This window comes from Carcharodon carcharias, chromosome 18 (genome assembly GCF_017639515.1).
Source record: "Carcharodon carcharias isolate sCarCar2 chromosome 18, sCarCar2.pri, whole genome shotgun sequence".
Classification (NCBI taxonomy): Eukaryota; Metazoa; Chordata; class Chondrichthyes; order Lamniformes; family Lamnidae; genus Carcharodon; species Carcharodon carcharias.
In genome coordinates, this window is record NC_054484.1 from 42,990,928 (window position 1) to 43,013,402 (window position 22,475).

Here is a 22,475-nt window from a genome sequence, read left to right on the forward strand (position 1 = left end):
AGCTGGTGGAATTTGAATTCAACTATAAAGCTAATCTCAGTAATAGAGGAAAAACTCATCTGCTTCATTAATACCCTTTAGGGAAGGGAAATCTGTCATCCTTACTTAGTCTGGCCTACGTTTGACTCCAGACCCACAGCAATGTGGTTGACTTTTAACTGCCATCTGAAATGGCCTAGCAAGCCACTTAGTTCAAGGACAATTAGGGATGGGCAACAAATGCTGGCCTTGCCAGCGATGCCCATATCCCATAAAAGAAAAAAGTAAAAAAATGATGAAATTGGTGGTATTCTATCTACTGAGGTGGCTGCAATCAATGATTACAGCTACTAACCAATAGAAATTTAAAACTGAAACATCTTCAGGTATTCAGCGATGGTGTTTGATCAGGTTAAGGGTGAACAGGCATGACAAGGCCATAGATCTGGCACAACATATCCCACATCATGTACCAGTGGCTTTGAGGGGTAGGTTGAAGGAAACCCAGGATGTTCTGATCAGACAGGACATCATTGCTCCTATAACAGTGCCAATCTCATGGTAGTCTTCCTAAGAAGGATGGCACACTATGCATTTGCTTAGATTTTAAAGATTTAAACAAGACTGTCAAGCATAAGCATTATCCACTGCCAGTGATTCAAGTCATGTCTACATGACTACACAGTGCTAAAGTCTACACAATTCTTGATATTCAAAATGAGTTTTGGCACAATTTTCTTTTATACATTAATGGGATGTGGGTGTCATTGGCTAGGCCAGCATTTATTGCCCATCACTAGTTTCCCTTGAAAAGGTGGTGGTGAGCTATCTTCTTGAACTGCTGCAGTCCATGTGGTGTAGTTACACTCTAAGTGCTGTTAGGGAGGAAGTTCCAGGAATTTGACCTGTGACAGTGAAAGAATGGTGATATATTTCCAACTCAGGCTGTGAATTGCTTGGAGGGTACCTTCCTATGCCATAAGGTGGTGTTCCCATGCATCTGCTGTCCTTGTTCTTTTAGGTGCTAGTGGTCTTGTGTTTGGAAGGTGCTGTCTAAGGAGGCTTGGTGAGTTCCTACAGTGCAACTTGCAGATGGTGCACACTGCTGCCACTGTGTGTCTGTGGCGGAGTGAGTGAATGTTTGTGGAAGGGGTGCCAATCAAGCGGGTTGCTTTGTCTAGGATAGTGTCAAGATTCTTGAGTGTTATTGGAGCTGCATTCATCCAGGCAAGCGGAGAGTTTTCCATCACAGCCCTGACTTGTGCCTTATAGATGGTGGACAGGCTTTAGGGAGTCAGGAGGTGAGTTACTCTCCACAGGATTCCTAGCCTCTGACCTACTCTTGTAGCCACAGTATTTATATGTCTAGTCCAGTTCATTTTCTGGTCAATGGTAACCCCTAGGATGATCATGTGGGATTCAGTGATGGTAATGCCATTGAATGTCAAGGGGCAATGGTTAAGTTCTCTCCTGTTGGAGATGGTCATTGCCTGCCGCTTTTGTGGCGCAAATGTTACATGCCACTTGCCATCCCAAACCTGGATATTGTCTAGATCTTGCTGCATTTGGATATGGACTGTATTGAGACATGAGTCTCAATGAATAGTCATCATAATTTGCACTATTCCACACACTTCTTTGGACAAAACCACTAGAAGTGTACACCATTCAGGATTGGCACAGCAGCAGAAGCTTTCCAACTAAAGATTCATGAGCCGATGGAAGGACTGCAAAGGCTAGGAGTCATTGCAATTAGTGGCAGCTGTTTTAGAGAAATGCTTGAAGTAGCCATTTGAAATTATGATTAAAATCTAGGAGCCAACCTACATTGATGTAACAATTGAGGTATGGCATTAAACATTGACAGGTGAAACTTTGTGTGCAAATGGACACCAAGGATTTTCTGTGGATCCAGCAAAGTTAAATACCAATAGCGACTGATGTAGCAGAGATCCAGAGATTGCTTATTTTTGCTCCATATCTAAGTAAGTTTCTACCACACTTGTCAGACATAACAAAATTGTACAAAGACTTAACACAAAAGAATTTAGGATGGTTTTGGGGAAGAGTCTCAAGAATTGTTGTTGCAATTACTCAAAGACAAAGTGACAATTCATAAACCACAGTTCATCCTTACGCACGTTTTTGATGAATATTTTTACTAAAGATAATAGAGAAAAGAACCCCTTACAAATGGTAAAGCTAAGAATGCTATCAATGTCGTGAAATGATGCTTTGAAATAAGCAAGGAGTCTGGTCTATCAGGGTTTCTAACTCTGTTAGATTGGTGCAACATTGGTGCAAGCGAAAGGATGGCTACAAATCCTGCACAGAGGCTTAGAGATCATAGGTGGAAGACTCCATGTCCTAAAGCCTAGATATTCAATTGAGGAAAACACTTGGGCGCTTGTTGAAAAAACATCAGTAATATTACTATAAGAGGAATGCTAAGCCACTTCAAGAAATAGCCTGCCAGTGATTTCAGCTGAAACTTCCTGGGCAGAGTTCTTGGAATGTCAGAGCATGCTCATGTGTGGTGAGTGCAAGATGTGCAAGTTGGAGACTCATCATAGCACAGGAGTTGTCATCAGTTAATTTATGCTACTGAGGCACTTGTAAACAAAGCTTCTGAGATGGAGGACTTTTTTGAAATGCAGGACCCTGGTGGTACTTTGAACTATCCACAGTCTCAGAAGAAAGAACCAGTTACTTAACATCTGTCGACGGGAAATTGCTGGAATCTATTATTAAGGAGGTTATAGCGAGGCACTTAGAAAATCTCAATGCAATTGAGATTGCAGAGTCAGCATGGTTTTGTGAAAGGGAAATTATGTTTGACTAGTTTATTGGAATTCCTTGAGGAAGTAGCAAGCAACATGGATAAAGGGGAACCTGTGGATGTGCTGCACTTCGATTTCCAGAAGGCATTTGACAAAGTACCACATCAAAGATTACTATGCAAAATAAGAGCTCATGGTGTAGGGGGTAAAATATTAGAATGGATAGAGGGTTGGTTAGCTAACAGAAGGCAGAGAGTGGGGATAAATGGATCTTTTTTGGGGTTGGCAAGACGTGACGAGTGGAGTGGAGTTTACAATTTAAATCAATATCTTGGATGAAGGGACCAAATGTATGATTGCTAAATTTGCTGATGACACAAAGATAGTTAGGAAATTAAGCTGTGAAGAGGACATAAGGACTGCAAAAGGACTTGGTTGGTTAAGTGAGTAGGCAACAATTTGGCAGATGGACTATAATGTGGGAAAATGTGAACTTGTCCATTTTGGCAAGAAGACTAAAAAAGAAGCATGTTATTTAAATGGAGAGAGATTGCAGAACTCTGAGGTACAGAAGAATCTGGGTGTCCTGGTACATGAATAAAGAAAAGTTAGTATGCAGGCACAGAAAGTGATTAGGAAGGCAAATGGAATGTTGTTGTTTATTGCAAGGGGACTGGAATATACCAGAAGGGATAAAAACAGAAAAAACATGGGCAAGTCTGGCAGCATTTGTGAAGAGAGAAATGGTTAATGTTTCGAGTCCATTTGACTTCTCCAGATGCTGCTGGAATCTGCTGAGTTTTTCCAGTATTTTCTGTTTTTATTTCAGATTTCCAGCATCCACAGTATTTTGCTTTTATAAAAGTAGGGATGTTTTGCTACAGCTATTCAGGGCATTGGTGAGACCACATCTTGAGTACCATGTACAGTTTTTGTTCTCTTTATTTAAGAATGATATAAATGCATTATGTTATGATCCCAGCTGTTGTTGTTACTGGACAAGTCAGATCCTAGGGTGGAACCCAGCTTGATAGATCCTAATATTTATATTTTGTTTAGAAATGTGGAGGGTAGCTACTGGACAGAGTCACAGGAGTCAGCTGATGAACTTTTTAAAAAAATAAAACATTTATTAAACAAGAAAAGATGAACAATATTACAATACTCCTTTACCCACAACTATACCTTTACAGATATATATATATATATATATATATATATATATAGATTCGTAAGAATAACACACATTACAAAAGCTATCTTATACTCTAATGTTCCCAATAAGTACACAGTCCATGTGAATCAATAGGTGACCTGTGGTCAGACACACCACACTCTGAAACCAAGTGACAGATGCCACTCCAAACAGATGCTATGGATCGCTCACCAACTTCCCACAGATGTTTGTCACACCACAAGCCAACCAGTCTCGCTGAACTCTGTCTTTCACATGAGGGTTTCCAATTTCCAATCTCAAAGACCCCGCTTTGGAATCTTCTCCCAAACGATGTTTTTTCTCAGACACCTTCCACAAGGGTCCACGGTTTCAAGTTCTCCTTCCGATGTTCCTATCCCCAGGATTTTTAGCACTGAGATTTAGAGACTACCAGAGCGACTGAAAGGCAGCTCAAAACGTTACCCATTTTTGTTTAATAAAGGCAGTATAGAAGAGAGAGAAAGCCATAAAACAGCAGATGGGCTTATGTGACTAAAGTGCTGGAGACATCATGTCTGCAGTCCTTGCAGTAATGGCAGTCCAGAGAGATATTTTTGTATGGGGAGGTAGAGCTAAATTAGGTTAAAGCATTCAGTAAACCCTGAAATGATGAAAAACCCATTTACTTCATCAGATCAAGGAAGAAATCGTAAATGAGGGATAATTAAAGTTTATTTTGAGGACATCCCAGTACAAGTTACGTCATAATGGAAAAGGTTAGAGTTTAGGAAGATTCTCTGGTTTCAATTTACCTGGGTGTTTGCTGAGAGATTTAATTGCAATTTGGACCTCTCATGGTTTGGAGCTCACTGAGAGAAGATAACCAAAGTAAATGACAGATTGCACTGTAAGCAGAGTTAAAAACCTAACTTAATCATTGATCATGTGGAATACAGGTGAGGCTTAATCTCAGTTTGAATTTTGTGAGGGAACAGAAGCCGGAAGATTGCCTAGTTTGAAATTAGTGGAAGGATCCACAGTGGTCCCTACAGAGTCTTGTACCAAAGAAAGCAATAAATGGATTAGCTTCGAAGTATTGGAAAAGTAACCAGAACAAGGGACTTGAGGCATCCACAATCAAGAGGTGGTAAATTAAAGTTTTACTTCTGATAATAGCTAGGGCTGAGGAGAATTAAAGAGAGTTTCCAGAGCACTGTGGCATACATGTGGATGGTCCCTACAGAAGTAAATAATTTTATTGATGTGTCATATAAGATCATTCTTGGGGGAAGAAAGAAGTAAACCTGAGTGCATAACATACATACAGTAGTTATAAAGCATATTGTGAAGTTAATTGTGCTTGTTTTGTTTAATTATTTTATATACAATAAAGTTTGTTTTGTTAAAACAAAGTGAAATCTTGGTTAAAACAAGATGTTTGGAATTCTCTTTAAGTGTTAATGGTCCCTAAACAGCTCATAACACTATCTACAGGATGCACTACAATAATACACCAAGGCTTCTTAGACACAAACTCACCCACCTGGAAGGACAAGAATAGCAGGTGCATGGGAACATCTCCATGTTCCTCTCCAAGTTACACATCACTGTGATTGGACATATATTCCTTCATTGTCATTGGGTCAAAACCCTGAAACTCCCTATCTAACATCGGTGTTGGAGTACATTGAACACATGGATTGAAAAAGTTTGTGAAGAATTCTCAATGTGTGGCCTTGTTAATGCTCATATCCTGAGATATAGAAAAAGCAAGGTAGTAAAAATAACAGATAAGACCATAAGACATAGGAGCAGAAATTAGGCCATTTGGCCTATCGAGTCTGCGCCGCCATTCAATCATAGCTGATAAGTTTCTCAACTCCATTCTCCTGCCTTCTCCCCGTAACCTTTGATCCCCTTACCAATCAAAAACCTATCTATCTCGGTCTTAAATACACTCAATGACTTAGCCTCCACAGTCAACTGTGGCAATGAATTCCATAGATTCACCACTCTCTGGCTAAATAAGTTTCTCCTCATCTCTGTTCTAAAAGGTCTTCCCTTTACTCTGAGGCTGTGGCCTTGGGTCCTAGTCTCTCCTACTAATGGAAACATCTTCCCCACGTCCACTCTATCCAGGCCTTTCAGTATTCTGTAAGTTTCAATCAGATCCCCCCTCATCCTTCTAAACTCCTTCAAGCATAGACCCAGAGTCCTCAAACGTTCCTCATATGTTAAGCCTTTCATTCCTGGGATCATTCTCATGAACCTCCTCTGGACCCTCTCCAGGGCCAGCACATCCTTCCTAGATATTGCTCACAATATTCTAAATGTGGTCTGACCAGAGTCTCATAAAGCCTCAGCAGCACATCCCTGCTATTATATTCTAGTCCTCTCGAAATAAATGCCAACATTGCATTTGCCTTCCTAACTACTGACTCAACCTGCAAGTTAACCTTAAGAGAATCCTGGACTAGGACTCCCAAGTCCCTTTGCACTCCAGATTTCTGAATTCTCTACCCATTTAGAAAATAATCTATGCCTCTATTCTTCCTACCAAAGTGCATGACCTCACACTTCCCCACGTTGTATTCCATCTGCCACTTCTTTGCCCATTCTCCTAACCTGTCCAAATCCTTCTGCAGCCTCCCTGCCTCCTCAATACTACCTGTCCCTCCACCTATCTTTGTATCATCTGCAAACTTAGCCAGGATGCTCTCAGTTCCTTCATCTAGTTCATTAATGTATAAAGTGAAAAGTTGTGGTCCCAACATTGACCCCTGCAGAACACCACTGGCCACCATCCTGAGAAGGATCCCCTTATCCCCACTCTCTGCCTCCTGCCAGACAGCCAATCTTCTATCCATGCTAGTACCTTGCCTCTAACACATTGGGCTCTTATCTTACTGAGCAGCTTCCTGTGTGGCACCTTGTCAAAGGCCTTCTGGAAGTCCACGTAGATAACATCCATTGGCTCTCCTTTGTCTAACCTACTCATTACCTCCTCAAAGAATTCCAACAGATTTGTCAGTCACGACCTCCCCTTGATGAAACCATGCTGACTTTGCCCGATTTTACCATGCACTTCCAAGTATTCTGAAATTGTATCCTTAATAGTGGACTCTAAAATCCTACCAATGACTGAGGTCAGGCTAATCGGCCTGTAATTTCCTGTCTTTTGTCTCATTCCCTTCTTAAACAGGGGGGTTACATTAGCGATTTTCCAGTCCTCTGGGACCCTCCCTGACTCCAGTGATTCCTGAAAGATTGCCATTAATGCCTCCACTATCTCTTCAGCTATCTCCTTCAGAACTCTGGGGTGTAATCCATTTGGTCCAGGTGATTTATTCACCTTCAGACCTTTCAGTTTTCCTAGCACCTTTTCCTTGGTAATGGCCACATACTCACCTCTGCCCCCTGACTCTCTTGAACTTTGGGGATGTCACTCATGTCTTCCACTGTGAAGACTGACGCAAAGTACCTATTCAGTTTCTCCGCCATTTCTTTGTTCCCCACTACTACTTCTCCAGCATCATTTTCCAGTGGCCCAATGTCCACTTTTGCCTCTCTCTTACCCTTTATATATCAAAAAATCTCTTGCAATCTTCTTTTATATTACTGGCTAGTTTACCCTCATATTTAATCTTCTCCCTCCTTATTTCTTTTTTAGTTGTTCTCTGTTGGTCTTTGTAGGCTTCTCAATCCCCTGGTTTCCCACTGCTCACAATCTCCCACTGGGAGACTTCTGAAGACAAAAGTGGGCAAAGTAAATTAACCCCGGTGTCAAGGCCCACTCCTGTCAGAAGTCTTACTCCTATTCAGTTTTAGACGTGGCAAAAATGAGAAACATTAAAGAAGAAAGATCTGAAAGGTTTGCAAATATGTAATGCTTTTCATAATCTGAAGATGCCTCAAAACATTTTGCAACCAATGAAGCACTTCTGAAGTATGGTCACTGTTAAAATGTAGGAAACATGGTACAGTAATGAAATAAATCAGGATCATCTATTTCTTAGCTGTCAGTTTTGGGACAACACTGCTTGACTTCAAATGTGTTTGGGAATCTTTTACATCCACCTGAGAGGGCAGACCTTTAAACGTCTCATCGAAAGACAGCACCTCCAACACTACAGTACCCCCTCAGTACTGCACTGAAGTGGTAGCCTAGAATGTATTCAAGTCTCCCGAGTGGGTGTTGAACCCACAATCTCCTCAGAGACTAGACTGCGACCACTGTGCTGACACAACCTAATTTTAAAAAGGTTAGTAATGTCAGTATAACTTAACCTATCCAATGTGACTTACAATTTTAGTTATAGGGAAGAAGACATGATCAGGAGCACTCCTGTTTGAATAGATGTCTGGGGTTTAAAAAGAAAAAAGACACTATTTGTTGGTGTTAAGTGTAGCAGTCCAACTCAGCAGAATGAATTTGAGCTGCAGGATGGAGAGTATCTTTGTACAGATTGTCTTAATAGTTCTATGTTTAACACACACTAATCTGTATTAAGTTAGGTGCTTATTATTTTGAAGTTGAAAGCAATCTCTTATCGACTGTGTCACAGTTATGTTAAGTGCCATCTGTTCTCGCTCCCGCTCAGTCCTCCTTGGATTTCAACTCCAAACATGGTAACCTTTTCTATCCAATTCAGCTCTGTTGCCAAGACAAATTCTTCTCTCTCCTTGCGCACACGCATATACACACATGCATGCACTGCTTTCCCTCTGCCTGTTTGGGCTATTGTGCGATTAACTCTAAATCGTCAATCTCCCAAGTTTGTCTTTTGGGCAAAAATGTTGAGAGAAAACTCAAGTTTCATCGAAACTATCTTGTACGATAATCCTGAATGTAAGCTTTTGAAAAATGGGAGTGAAGGAGCGATCTACCACTTGGCCAATGTCATGTTTACACTGGGCTACATGAGTGGCAGTGGTTTTTTTGGTCTAGTTTATATATTGAGTCTTTTAGGCGTTGGGTTTTTCATTCAGTCTATTTGGGGCTGGGTCGATGCGTGCGGGGTGGATATTTTTATGTGGAGTCTGTTACTTTTTGTGCTGTGCTTGGTCCAACTCGCGCACATTGGCTACCGGCTGAGGAAAGTGACTTTCGAGGAAGACTTCGCTAATCTTTACAAAACCATGTTTCGGCCTCTGGATGTGCCGCTTAACGTCTACAAGGAGATCGTGAGGTGCTGCGATGCCGAGGTGATGAATCTTGCCCGCGACCAGAACTACGCGGTGGAGGGCAAAACCGCTATCGATCGCTTGTCCCTGCTGCTGGCAGGCAGGTAGGTCTTCTGAAACTCTGTGGCGTTAACAAAAATATATCTTTTAGGGGCGTTTTGTTGGTGTTTTCATTTACTTTGTTGGCTGTCACTGATGCCAACACTCCTTTCACTGGCCTTAGGAACATTTTGTTTTAAAATTTAAGCAGTATTAAGTATTTTATTAAATGTTCCAGTTAAATACAAAACACTCAATGACACAAACATACAGCATTGCATTCCGATTCTTTTTCTGTAATTGGTGGGGATGAAATACCCTCTATTGACTTTTAAAAAGATTTAGTAGTGAATACTCGTAAATCATTTATTTATTTTTCGTCTGCCATCTCAGGCTTGTACTATTCTGTTAGAAAAATGACAAACTTAACTTAGCCCCCGATTACATTCCTTTTAAGATCAAGCACTATTTATACTGTAACTTTTTTAAATTTGACTATAAACGTCTCAGTTTTTAATGTAATTCAATTTTGAGTTCAAATAGAACACATTGGGACTTAATAATACAGTACTGGAAAGTTGAGAGTGGTTACTGCAGGATAGCCTCAGCATTGTGCAGCCACGTTGCATATTTCAGTGTCCCCCTTGTGCATTCGTGGAATGTATGTTTACCAAAACACTATCTAAACAGTTCCAACATGGTTTGACTATTTTCTCCAGTGTGAAGAGTATGTTAATTATTGGCCAAATACCAAAGTTTTTACCCTCCTCTTCCTTTAGTGAATAAGGGCAGTTCAAATAATGGATCTCAGGTATACTAATGGTGCAGAGTCATGACATTGTAGTGCAGTGACTCAGATCAGTTAAGTGCAGGTTCAACCTGCAATTCATGAATTTCCAATCTCATTTTGGTCATTGAAGTGGGACTATAAGTAGAAGCTAGGCATTTCCCTAAAGGGCTTAAGAGAAAGTGACAGATGCATCAATCTAAACCAAAATCTCAGATACAGAGAAAACAGAGGCCAACAAATTGTGCACTTTCTCAGCCCACTGTCTTCCTCTGCAGCAAATACAGCAAATTGCAATGTGAGAGTGGGGCTCCAGAGCCACGCCAGGCGATGTTTAGCACCATGGTGCAAACCATAATCTTACAAGATGGAAGGCTGCCACCCATCTCAAATACAGCTACAGTTTACCTTATGTATTTCTCAAAATAAAATCCAGGCAATTGTTTTGTTACAACATAAGTCTCAAACCCATCCAACTTATGTATTGCAGTAGCTGAATAGACTATGTTTAAAAACCATTGATATCAATAAGAGTCTGCAGCAGTTTGAAGTTTCACTACTTTGAGCTATTCATGCCTCACCCAACAGTAAACAGGCCACTCAGTGCAGAGTCCACATCTGCGTGAAGTGATTCATTAAGATCTTTTAGCCTGCACAACACACTCCACTAACTTTATTAACTTTTATACCAAGGTACTACCATCTAATAGCTTTCCATAAACACTTTGCAGGTCAGTTATCGCATCACTCCTGCTCTGTAACTGGTTTCTCTGCTGGCAGCTCAAGCCAGCCCAGCCTCCTGGACAGACATGGGCTCCTGGTATAGCCTGACTGTGAAGGAAGCTGTATGTGATTAAAGTTACCACTTCTATTTTGAGTATTAATTTATTTTCTTTTTCTCCACTTCCTTTTACTTTCTTATTCAAATGTTTGATTATATTTCAGGCTTCATTTTGATAAAAGGTACACACCCAAAATGTCATAATCTATCTTTTGCTTTACAAGATGTTGTCTGACCTGCTGTGTAGTTCCAGCATTAAATTTCTTCATTTCAGATTTTCAACATGTGTAGTTTGCCATTTTATTGTCCCACAATATTATCCATTAGGCCTGTTGCCAATTCATGGTAATGATTTTTTTCAATTCTGAGTATACCTTTACAGGTTTGTTTAAGAACACCAGAAAGTCTGTTATTGTCATGAGCCCAGAACACCCTTTTAATGATGACTGATGACACACTTCAGCTAATGAATAAAATTAGGATAGGTTTTGTGCAATTGTGAGCGGATGCAAATGCACACAACCAATTGATCCCACATCATTTCCCTACTGTTTGTGTACCTACACCATATGGACTGCAAGCGGTTCAAGAAGGCAGCTCAGCACCATCTTCTCAAGGGCAATTAGGGATGAACAATACAAATGCTGGCCTAGCCAGAGATGCTCACATCCTGAGAAACAGCAAATAAAAAGACCTTCACAATGCACTACATCTCAAAATTTACCTTTGCAGCAACTCTTGATTCCTCTAAAGAGGATTCAGATACCATTTACAGTGTCACATCTTATCCAAAAATAGCTCTTTACCCATCTCCTCCCTTTGCAGTTATCTTGACAAAGCCATGTTTATTGAATTGGCAGCTTGTACAGTTTTACTTAGGTTTGATAATGCTGCAAAGGCAAGGAAATCATTGGCTAGACCATCCACTGTCAAGTTCACCCCACTAACAGTCTTGCAGACACAGTTTGCTTTGTGTTTAGCAATTTGTCTCTTGCGGTTATGCTCCTTTGCAAAGATACATGTGGCACAAATGTTGACAGTTACTCTGATTCAGATGTGCCAACTTCATAATTTCTGCAGCCTTGGTCAACACCTCAGCATTTGCTCAACTAAGTCCATGATTTTTTTTTAGCCTTGGGAACCTCAAGAAGCAGGAGAGCAATGGAAGTGAGTAAAGATCCATAATCTAAACTGACTCAGAAATGCAATGGAGGATCACAATTTAAAGTTTTTCTAAGTCGCTTTGCATTGAAGTATCCAACTCTTGCACTTTCCAATTAACACAGGTTAAAGCCAGATGAATTAAAGATGTTGAAATGTTGCATACCTGCTATTTTCTGAATTTAGATCAGATATGGTAAAGATGTGGAGTATAACACCCTTCTACTAGCTGTGAAAACTCCATGGTGTAGGGAAACTCAATTCAGGAAAGGGTAGAAAATAACTTCAAAAGAATAGTTACCTTCACTAAATGACAAAAATATATGCTTGGTAATAGTAATCAAAATCATTCTATGTGTTTTATAGGGTTCGTGTTACTCATGATCAGCAGTTCCTGCACTATATCTTTCCCTATCAATTCCTTGATTCTCCAGAATGGGAATCTCTGCGGCCTAATGAGGAAGGCAATTTTCAAGTAATTCAACTTTTTTTCATTTGTCTAATGCTTAAAATGAATTACCAAGCTAATAACATATGCTTTAGCTATATAATGAAATTCTTGTATCTTTCTGTTTTCATGAATATATTAAGAAAGCTTGCATCTGCCCGCACATCCTGTCAACTTTTCAATGATGGGCATGGCAATTTTACATAGCCTGTTTTTATTATAACTGAAGGAATAGGCGCTTATAATGGAAATGTAAATGGAGGGCAGAATATATGACTTTAAAACTGAGACTAAATTATGTTTGTATGCCTTGAAAATGTTTGAACTCCGCTGTCTAACCCTGTTCCACCTGAAGACTACAGTTAGTCTTGACAACTTTGTGCAACACCATGGAGATCAAATAGTATTTGAACAAAAGTCTTGCACGTGGTGCACAAATCATTCAATATTTATTCCTTCTGGTGTTTCATGTCGCTGACGCTGGTACTGTTTTAAAACCTAGCTACCAGGAACTATCCAAGGGGACAACATTCTCTGTCTTAATCCCCACTTTACAAGGATTGATAATTTGTGAAGATGACATCATAAATCAAAGAAACCATGTTTGTACAATTTTTTTGTCAGAATGAGTTGGAAATGAGTCATTGTCTTCTATATGCACCATATATCCAGTGAAGCTCTCCCAGGTAGTTCAAAGAATTTGCGTTTAAACAGAAGGGAGAAGCAAGTCAAATTAAGAACATAAGAAATAGGAGTAGGAGAAGACCATATGGTCCATCGAGCCTGCTCTGCCATTCAGTATGATTGTGGCTGATTTTGGGCTCAACTCCACTTTCTCGCCTGCTCCCCATATCCCTTGATTCCCCGAGAGACCAAAAATCTGTCTATCTCAGCCTTAAATATATTCAATGATGGTGTATCCACAACTCTCTGGGGTAGAAAATTCCAATGATTCAAAACCTTGTGAGTGAAGACATTTCTCTTCCTAAATGATCTGCCTCTTATCCTGAAACTGTGCCCCCACGTTCTAGATTCTCCAGCCAGTGGAAACAGTGTCTCAGCATCTACCCTATTAAGCCCCTTCAGAATGTTGAATGTTTCAATGAGTTCAGCTCTCATTCTTTTATACTCCAGAAAATATAGACCCAAATTACTCAGCTTCTCATCTTAGGACAACCCTATCATCCCAGGGACTATTCTAGTGAACCTTCGCTGTACTCCAATGCAAGTGTATCTTTCCTTAAATATGGAGACCAAAATTGCACATGGTATTCCAGGTGTGGTCTCACTAAAGCTCTATACAATTGTAGCAAAACTTCTTTATTCTTATACTCCAATTCCCTTGCAATAAAGCCCAACATGCCATTTGCTTTCCTAATTGCTTATTGTACTTGCATGCTAACTTTTTGTGTTCCTTGTATGAGTATACCCAAGTCTGTCTCTGAACATCAACAGTTACAATGTTCATGTCTTGAAAAAATATTCTGCTTTTCTATTCTTACAACCAAAGTGAATAACCTCACCCTTTCCCACATTATACTCCATCCCACCACCTTGCTGCCCACTCAATTAACCTGTCTATATCTCTTGCAGCCTCTTTGTGTCCTCCTCATGGCTTGTATTCCCACCTGGTTTTGTATCTAGTCAGCAAACTTAGATCCATTACTCTCTGTCTGGTAGTCCAAGTCATTAATATAGATTGCAAATAGCAGAGGCCCCAGCACTAATCGTTGTGACACTCCACTTGCCACAGCCTGCCAACATTAAAATGCCCCATTTATCCTTACTCTCTGCTTCCTGTCCATACACTATCGGCTATCCATGCTAATATAGCACCCTCAATCCATGAGTCCTTATCTTATGTGTTTGCCTTTTGTGTGACACTTTATCAAATGTCTGTTGGAAATCCAAGTATACTGCATCTACTGGTTACCCTTTATCTACATCTTCAAAAAATCTCTTAACGTAGTTGACTATTAACTCTTTTCTGAAGTGGCCTAGGAAACCGTTCAGTTGTATCAAACCATACTAAGGCAACTAGGTCAGGGCAATAAATGTTTGCTCTGCCACATCCAAAAAATGAACAAAAATATTCCAGCTTCACTGAACAGAGTATTACGTTCCAAGGGGAGTCGGGTTTGGGTGCGTCTGGGGAGTTAAATCCCCTAAAATCCCCTTGAGCAGAAAAATCTAGGCTGACACTCCAGTGCAGTACAATGGAAGTGCTGCACTATCATAGGTGCTGTCTTTCAGATGAGAAGGCCTGGTCTGATCTTTCAGATGGACATAAAGGATCCCACAGCACTATTTTAAAGAAGAGCAGTGAAGTTATCTGGCCATTTCACATTGCTGTTTGTAGGAGATTGAGGGAGTTTGCTATGTTTTCTACATTACAACAGTGACTGTACTTCAAAAAGAAACAATTAATTGGTGCAAAGTGCTATGGGACATCTGATGGTTGTGATAGATGCTATATAAATGGAAGTCTTTTTTAAGTTTTGTCAGGTTGGGATCCTAATATCATCCCGCCCTCTTCTGGGTTTTAACCAGACTGCTTTGAAAGAAAGTGGGGAGCACTTTTGGAGTTGTGGGGAAGTTAATTAGATTAAATAAACAGAAAATTAAATGTTCAGCATTCTGGCTTTAACAGCCAGAGGGTATATTTCCTCAGCTGCTCAGCATGGCCAACAGGAGAGAACACAGTGGAGAATGCTTCTTCAGTGAAATTGACAGGCTAGGAAGGCTTTTATCAGTGAAACTGAAGAACTGTAGTCAAGGTCAGGTGAGGGACTGCTGCTCATAGGACTTTTCAGAGGGTGCTTTCACTGCCTGGCAGGTGATTGCTGGCTTCTTTGAAGTCACTTCTCTTGTTGTGCATTCTCTTCACCTTTAACTGCATTTCCCTGCTGCCAGCCTTCACAATGGCATGGGAGTAGCTTATGCAGCTCTAGCATGTATATCTAACAAAGAGCAGCAACAACAACACCAGTATCAACAGCACCAACTGCCTTCTCCTCACCACAAGTTCCTAGAGGCAAGACCCCAGCATATGGTCAACAGACAGAGAATCAGGTTTCTCGACATTTCTGAGTACCAATGACTAAGTCATGTCAGGTTGCTGCTGACATCTACAGCCTCCTTGAACAAGACCTACTTCCTAGTGGGTCAGATGGGCATGCATTGTCAGTGGCTATTAAGGTACCTTTCATTGGACACCCTCTCCCCCGACCAGGGCTCTGCCTCTCTCTAAGGTTGTGCATTCTCTTCCCCTGCAAGGAGAGAAGGCAGAGAGTTATGAGTGTAGATAGCAGCTGAAGGACAACATTTGCGGAGTACAAGTGTGTGACATGGCAGTGAGAGGGCAATAAGAGGAGGATGAGTATATGAGTGTTGACTGTTTAGATGTGAGTTGCCTGGAGAGACAGGAATGAGTGCAGTTGAGCTTGTTTTCAAATCCCTTCATGAGCTAATCCGCCCCTCCCCCCACCTCCGCTTATCTCTGTAATCTCTTCCAGCCCCTCAAACCCCTGAGATATTTGAATTCATTTTGTCCTGAACTTTTGAGCATTCTTGATTTTATTAGCTCTACCATTGGTGGCGGCACTTTGTTGCCAAGGCTCTAAAAGCTCTGGAATTCCCTCCTACACCTCTCTACCTCACTTTCTTCCTTTAAAACACTTCTTAAAACTCACCACTTTGACCAATCTTTTGGTCATCTGATCTAATATCTCCTTATGTAGCTTGGTGTCATATTTTGCGTTATAATGCACCTGTGAAGTGCCTTGGGACAATTTATTACATTAAAGATGCCGTGTAAATGACGGGCCAAAGGGCATCTACTCACTGACTATATTGTGGGGTTTGGAAGTCAATCATCTCAATTCCAGGACATTACCCTGAGGAACTCCTGCAATGGTGTCCTAGGCCTAACCATCTTCAGCTGCTTCATCAATGACTTTCCTTCCATCACAAGGTCAGAAGTGGGGACGTTTGCTGTTGATTGTACAATGTTCAGCACCATTTGTGACTCCTCAGGTATCGAAGCAGTCCATGTCCAAATGCAGCAAGACCTGGACAATATTCAGGCTTGGGCTGACAAGTGGCAGGTGATATTCGTACCACACAAGTGCCAGGCAATAACCAACTCCAAAGACTAGACATATGAATACAGTAGCTACAAGAGCATGTCAGAAGCTAGGAATTGTGTGGCAAGTAACTCACTTCCTGACTTCCTAAAGTCTGTTCACCATCTACAAGGCACAAGTCAGGAGTGTGATGGAATACTCTCCACTTGCCTGGATGAGTGCAGCTCCAACACTCAAGGAGCTTGATGCCACCCAGGACAAAACAGCACACTTGATTGGCACCCCTTCCACAAACATTCACTCCCTCCACCACTGTCGAACAGTTGCAGCAGTGTGTACCATCTACAAGATGCACTGCAGAAACTCACCAAGGTTCCTTAGGCAGCAACTTCTAAACCCACGACCACTACCATCTCGAAGGACAATGGCAGCATACACCACCTGGAAATTCCCTTCCAAGCCACTTACCATCTTTCACTGTCGCTGGGTCAACATCCTGGAACTCTCTCCCTAACAGAACTGTGGGTGTACCTACACCACATAGACTGCTGTGGTTCAAGAAGGCAGCTCACCATCGCCTTCTCAAGGGCATTTAGGGATGGGCAATAAATGCTGGCCTAGCCAACGATGCACACATCCTGTAAATGAATTATAAAAATAATTGGTTGTTTAGATGGCACCTCAGAGATTGGAGCATAGAGTTAGGTTAGGTCCCTCATCTCAATTAAACTTTAGCATCCCACACAGAGCTCAACATGTTACATACCTGCGATGCAATCTTGGTCACCTCGATGTGTGTGCTAGTGTCTCAGTGTCTCAGGGACAAGGTGGCAACAGCCACCATGCAAGCAGAGCAGGAGAACTATGGACCATTAACAGTTTCCATATGTTTCATCTTTGGAGCTTTGTTTTCCTGCCCCTTGAATAATTAATGTCTTCAATGTTTCCTTTCAGAAAGAAGGCAAAAGCAGATATGGACCAAGGGCTGAATGCTGCCTTTGTTAGGGTGCTAATGCAATGGAGGAGGCGAAGAGGGGAGAGGTGACGTCGCGCTCAGCTTCAGCAGGAGGGATATGGTCAAGCGGAGCCAGATAATGCACGTTTGCGTGCAGTACTGTGGGAGTTGCCATAAGTCCTACATTCTGAGTCACTAACACGTGCCTGAGATTATCAAGGGGCCATTACATCTGCAGGGATGGCTGCTTGGGGATAAGGGGTACCACTGAAACGCTGACTGATGACACCACTGCGTCACCATCATAGTCATTCTGAAGAGAGGTACAACGCTGCTCACGGCCCCACATGTTCCATTATCGAACAGACCAAAGGGCTTCTAAAGATGCGTTTCAAATGCTTGGACCGCTTAGGTGGCTCAATTCAATACAGAGCCGACAGGGTTTCCTGTATCATCGCAGTGTGTTGCGCCCTTCACAATCTGGTAATGTAATGAGGTGAACCCCTGCCAGAGAATGAACTGGAGGAGGATGAGAGTTTATCGGAGGATAAAGATCTGGAGGCCCAGGAACCTCAAGAGGCTGCTGAGGGTCAGTATGAGTGTGATCACGCCATGGAAGAAGGAAGACGTGGGAGACTTGCCCGTGATACGTTAATTGCTGACAGGTTCCAGGAAGAGTAAAGTTAAATAAGGGCATATGGCCACATCTCTCCTAGTTCTCAGTGCCATTCCCTTTCATCTCAGGGGATGTCCACCCACTTGCAGCGAGAACAAGTCCTGCATTCACACTTCTGCGTTCTGGCCTGATGAATCACCAGGCCATGATCTTTGCTCTGGTCTGTGGGGCCCTGTGAGTGAGCTCACTCTGGGAACTGAGAGCCCACTTAGGGACAAGAGCGATGCGAGAGAAGACTTGAAGCCTTCGCCACCATTTAATGATGCAAACACTGCTGCGACCGAAATGTGGACATGCCTAGGGATCTCTTCCTCCTGTGCGTGTCTTGTCTTCTGATACTACCACTGAGGAGACACAAATGCTGCTAGAATATCAATGCTGATGAACTGACCTCACTCAATGGTGTTCCTTGAGGCTAGAAACGCTTACAGCATGTACTTCAAATAAGGATTGAAACACATCTCCCTGACATCACAGAGGGACAAGGAGACTAGTTCAACTGAGGTTGACATCACAGGAATGTGACTTTCTCAGTGGGACACTATCGCTGAGTTGGAGGATGGCTAAAACCTCGAAATAAGAGGATCCCAAAGTACAAAATCACAATGCCTTCAGCTGCCCAAAACATACACATAACCATCAAATGGATTCACAATAGTGCAATTTAGTTACATGTCTAGCACACCCATGACCCAAAAATGACATCAATTTTTCTTAACTTTCCTAACTCCACCACAATGCCTAGGTGCAGCTCTGACGTTTGCAGCTGAGGTGGAGGCAGCCTGCTGACTGCTATCTCCTGATGTCTGCGATGACCTTGGCGGACATCCTCTGGTGACCTGAGACCTGAATGGTCCTGGCCTGATAAGGGCCACCTGCTCAGGGGCAGAAGTGTCCTCGGTGGCCTGAGAAGCTGGAGTGGATGGGGTCACTAGCAGACTGGGCTGTGAGTGACTGCGCACCCTTGGAGTGTCCTGAGAGCAATTTGATGGAGCTGCAGGCTGGCAAGTCTCCAGGTCCCGATGGACTACATCCTAGGGTCTTAAAGGAGGTAGCTAATGAGGCAGTCAATGCGTTGGTTTTATTTTCCAAAATTCGCTAGATTCTGAAAAGGCTCCATCAGACTGGAAAGTAGCAAATTTAACCCCTCTATTCAAGAAGGGAGGGAGACAGAAAACAGGAAACTATAGGCTAGTTAGCCTGCTGTCTGTCATGGGGGCGTTGTTAGAATTGACCATTGAGATTATAGCTGAGCACTTAGAAGAGCTCAAAGCAATTGGAAACAGTCAGCATGGTTTTGTGAAAGGAAAATTATGTTTAACCAACTTATTGGAGTTTTTTGAAGGAGTAACATGCACAGTGGATAAAGGGGAGTCTGAAGACGTACTGTACTTGGATTTCCAGAAGGCATTTGATAAGGTGCCACATCAACGGTTATTGCGGAAAATAAAAGCGCATGATGTAGAGGGTACTATATTAGCATGGATAGAAGGTTGGCTGGCTGGCAGAAAGCAGACAGTATGCATAAATGGGTCTTTTTTGGATTGGCAGGATGTAAATAATGGAGTTCCATAGGAGTCTGTGCTGGGCCCCCAACTATTTATGATTTACATCAATGACTTAGATGAGGTGAGTGAAGACACAGTAGCTAAGTTTTCAGATGACACAAAGATAGGTAGGAAAGTGTGTTATGAAGAGGACATGAGGAGGTTGCAGATGGATATAGATAGGTTGAGTGAGTGGGCAAAGATCTGGCAAATGGAGTTTAATGTGGGAAAATATGAAGTTGTTCACTTTGGCAGGAAGAACAAAAAAGCAGAATACTACTCAAATGGAGAACAGCTGCATAATCCTGAGGTGCATGGGTCACAAAAAATTAGTATGCAGGTACAGCAAGTAATTAAGAAGGCTAATGGAATGCTATCGTGTATTACGAGAAGGATTGAACATAAAAGTAAGGATGTTATGCTTTGGGCATTGGTGAGAACGTGCCTCAAATACTGTGTGCAGTTTTGGTCTCCTTATTTAAGGAAGGATGTAAATACATTGGAGGTGGTTCAAAGGAGGTTTACTAGATTGATACCTGGAATGAGTGGGTTGTCTTAGGAGAATAAGTTGGACAGGCTGGGCTTGCTTCCACTGGACTTTAGAAGAGTGAGGGGTGATTTGATTAAAGTATGCAAGATCCCGAACGGCCTTGACAAGGTGGATGTCAAAAGGACGTTTCCTCTTGTGGGTGAGTCCAGAACTAGGGGGCACCGTTTTAAAATTAGGGGTCACCCTTTTAGGACAGCAATGAGAATTTTTTTCTCTCTGAGAGTTGTGTGACTTGGGAACTCTGTGCCTCAGAAGGTGGTGGAGGCGGGTCATTGAATATTTTTAAGGCAGAGGTAGATAGATTCTTGTTAGGCAAGGAAATCAAAGGTTATCAGGGTTAGATGGGAATGTGGAAATAGAAACATAAGAAAATCAGCCATGATCTTGTTGAATGACGAAGAGGGGTCAAATGGTCTAATCCTGTTCCTGTTTCTTATGTTCTTCTAAGAGGAGGCCCCCGGGGTATCCAGCTGACACTCATCCTCCCTGTGGGTGCCCGAGGGCCCCGCCCTAACTCCTGCAGGAGATGATGCACCTGGAGGGAGGGCAAGGTGTCTCATCCTCATGTTGCCCACATTTTGATGGTGACCACCAGGGTGTGTGACCAAGGAGTGCAAGGCCAAGTGCAAATCCAGCAAGACCTGCTGGACCAAGGTCTCCATGGTTGTCGCCAGCCTGCCCATGGTGACCTTGAGGTGTTCACATGTCGGAGCCATGACATCAGATAAGGTGCAGACGGACTCCTCCAGCATTCGCTCTAATCTGCTGAGTGACTGTCGAATCTCTGCCTGATGTTCAGTTACCTGTTGTTGTATCTCCAGCATTGAGTTGGTGGCCGCTTCCAGAGGCTCATCATCTGACTCGGACTGAGCAGGTGACTGGTATCCAGCAGCCCTCTGAGTGCCAGAGACCTGGGCTGCCTCTGCTTCTGACTGCTGTGGGGACGTATCAGTGAGGTGTTCCCCAGAAAGTGAGCCCGAGCCTAACCTACAGCTGTGTCCCACTGACGTGTATGTCTCTGAGCTAGTGGAGGATGCATGTTAGCGTTGTGATGGTTTTTCCAGAGCTTCCAATTCAGAGATGGCCTGGGGGCTTGCACTGGTGCTCGACTGCCCTGGAGGGCTTGATCTGCTGGTGCCTGGAAAATAGAGTTTCAGTTAATGAGCATGAGCTAGATAAGACTGCATGTGACTCACTGTGGTTGTCAGGATTTGATGAAGTGATGGAGTTGTGATCTGTACTAGGTTGCTGGGAGAGGCTGATCTCCCCTTCCCCACAGTTCCTGGCCAGCTCAGCTGCAGCCTCAAACTCAGTGAGGACAATGATGCCGGCTGTCCCTCCATTGGTTTGCGAGCTCTCGCGCCTGTTGTCGGCCAGCTTGGCCTCTATGAAGAAGAAAAATAGGGATGTGATGAGAAGGGATGGAGCAGAGGTTGGGTGAGATGCATGACCCCTGTGTGTAGTGAGCCCTCCCCAGAAGGGCCAGAGGATGGAGTGTGAGTAATATGATAGGTGGTGATGTGAAAATTTTGGAGAGAGGATGAGACCCCACTAATGGCTGCGTGAGATCCCTGAAGTGAGTAACCATTTGAGTGCATGATGCCATGATGAGAGTTTGATCTTAGACAGAGTTGAAGGATGACTTATCCTAGTGGTGTGGATGAGGTAATTCATCCTCTACCTGGACAGGGGCTTACCCACTCTGCGATGGTCTCCCAGACCGGAGAGATGAGGCTGCTGAGCATCCTGCAGCCATCCTTGGGATATAGGGCTTGCCTGTGTGCCTACACTCCTCTGATGAATGCCTGGAGGCCCTGGTGGCTGAAGCGAGGTGCTGCCGCCTCCTTGAGGCTTTCGGCTGTGTTCTCCTGTCTGCAAGACATCTCTGCACATGTCTGGAAAACAGGTGGGCTGGAGAGAGAGAGATTATTTGTTGGACTGGCCTCTAAATATGGCGCCTGGACCTTCGACCTCGCCAGCTCGTGGCGGGCTGATTCATCTGATGAATCAGCTCCTGACCCACCAGGTGATTCGGCCTGATACTGACCTGTGCATAATTAATGACCCTCCAAGAGCGGAATCAGGTGCAAGTTCCTGCCATTCTGGCCAGCAGGGTAGACACCACAAAAACCAGCCGCCACTTCACTTAGTCTCATAAATAGAGAACTCCGCTCTGTGGGGTGTGAGTGTGTGTGTGGGGTGTGTGTGTGGGGTGTGTGTGTGTGTATGTGGGGTGTGTGTGTGTGTATGTGGGGTGTGTGTGTGTGTATGTGGGGTGTGTGTGTGTGTATGTGGGGTGTGTGTGTGTGTGTGTATGTGGGGTGTGTGTGTGTGTATGTGGGGTGTG

At 42.9% G+C, this 22,475-nt stretch overlaps 1 protein-coding gene across 2 annotated transcripts in view; it reads left to right on the forward strand.

Annotated features, from left to right (window-relative positions):
* Positions 1–8,578: 8,578 nt before the first annotated feature.
* popdc2 (popeye domain containing 2) overlaps positions 8,579–22,475 on the forward strand; it is a 71,713-nt gene continuing 57,816 nt past the window's right edge. The window contains exons 1-2 of one of the 2 annotated variants that reach the window (XM_041211676.1): positions 8,579–9,203; positions 12,234–12,342. In XM_041211676.1, the coding sequence (XP_041067610.1) occupies positions 8,710–9,203; positions 12,234–12,342 (603 nt within the window). In that variant the 5' untranslated portion in view covers positions 8,579–8,709. The remainder of the gene's footprint in view (positions 9,204–12,233; positions 12,343–22,475) is intronic. The other variant, XM_041211677.1, reaches the window with a different exon arrangement.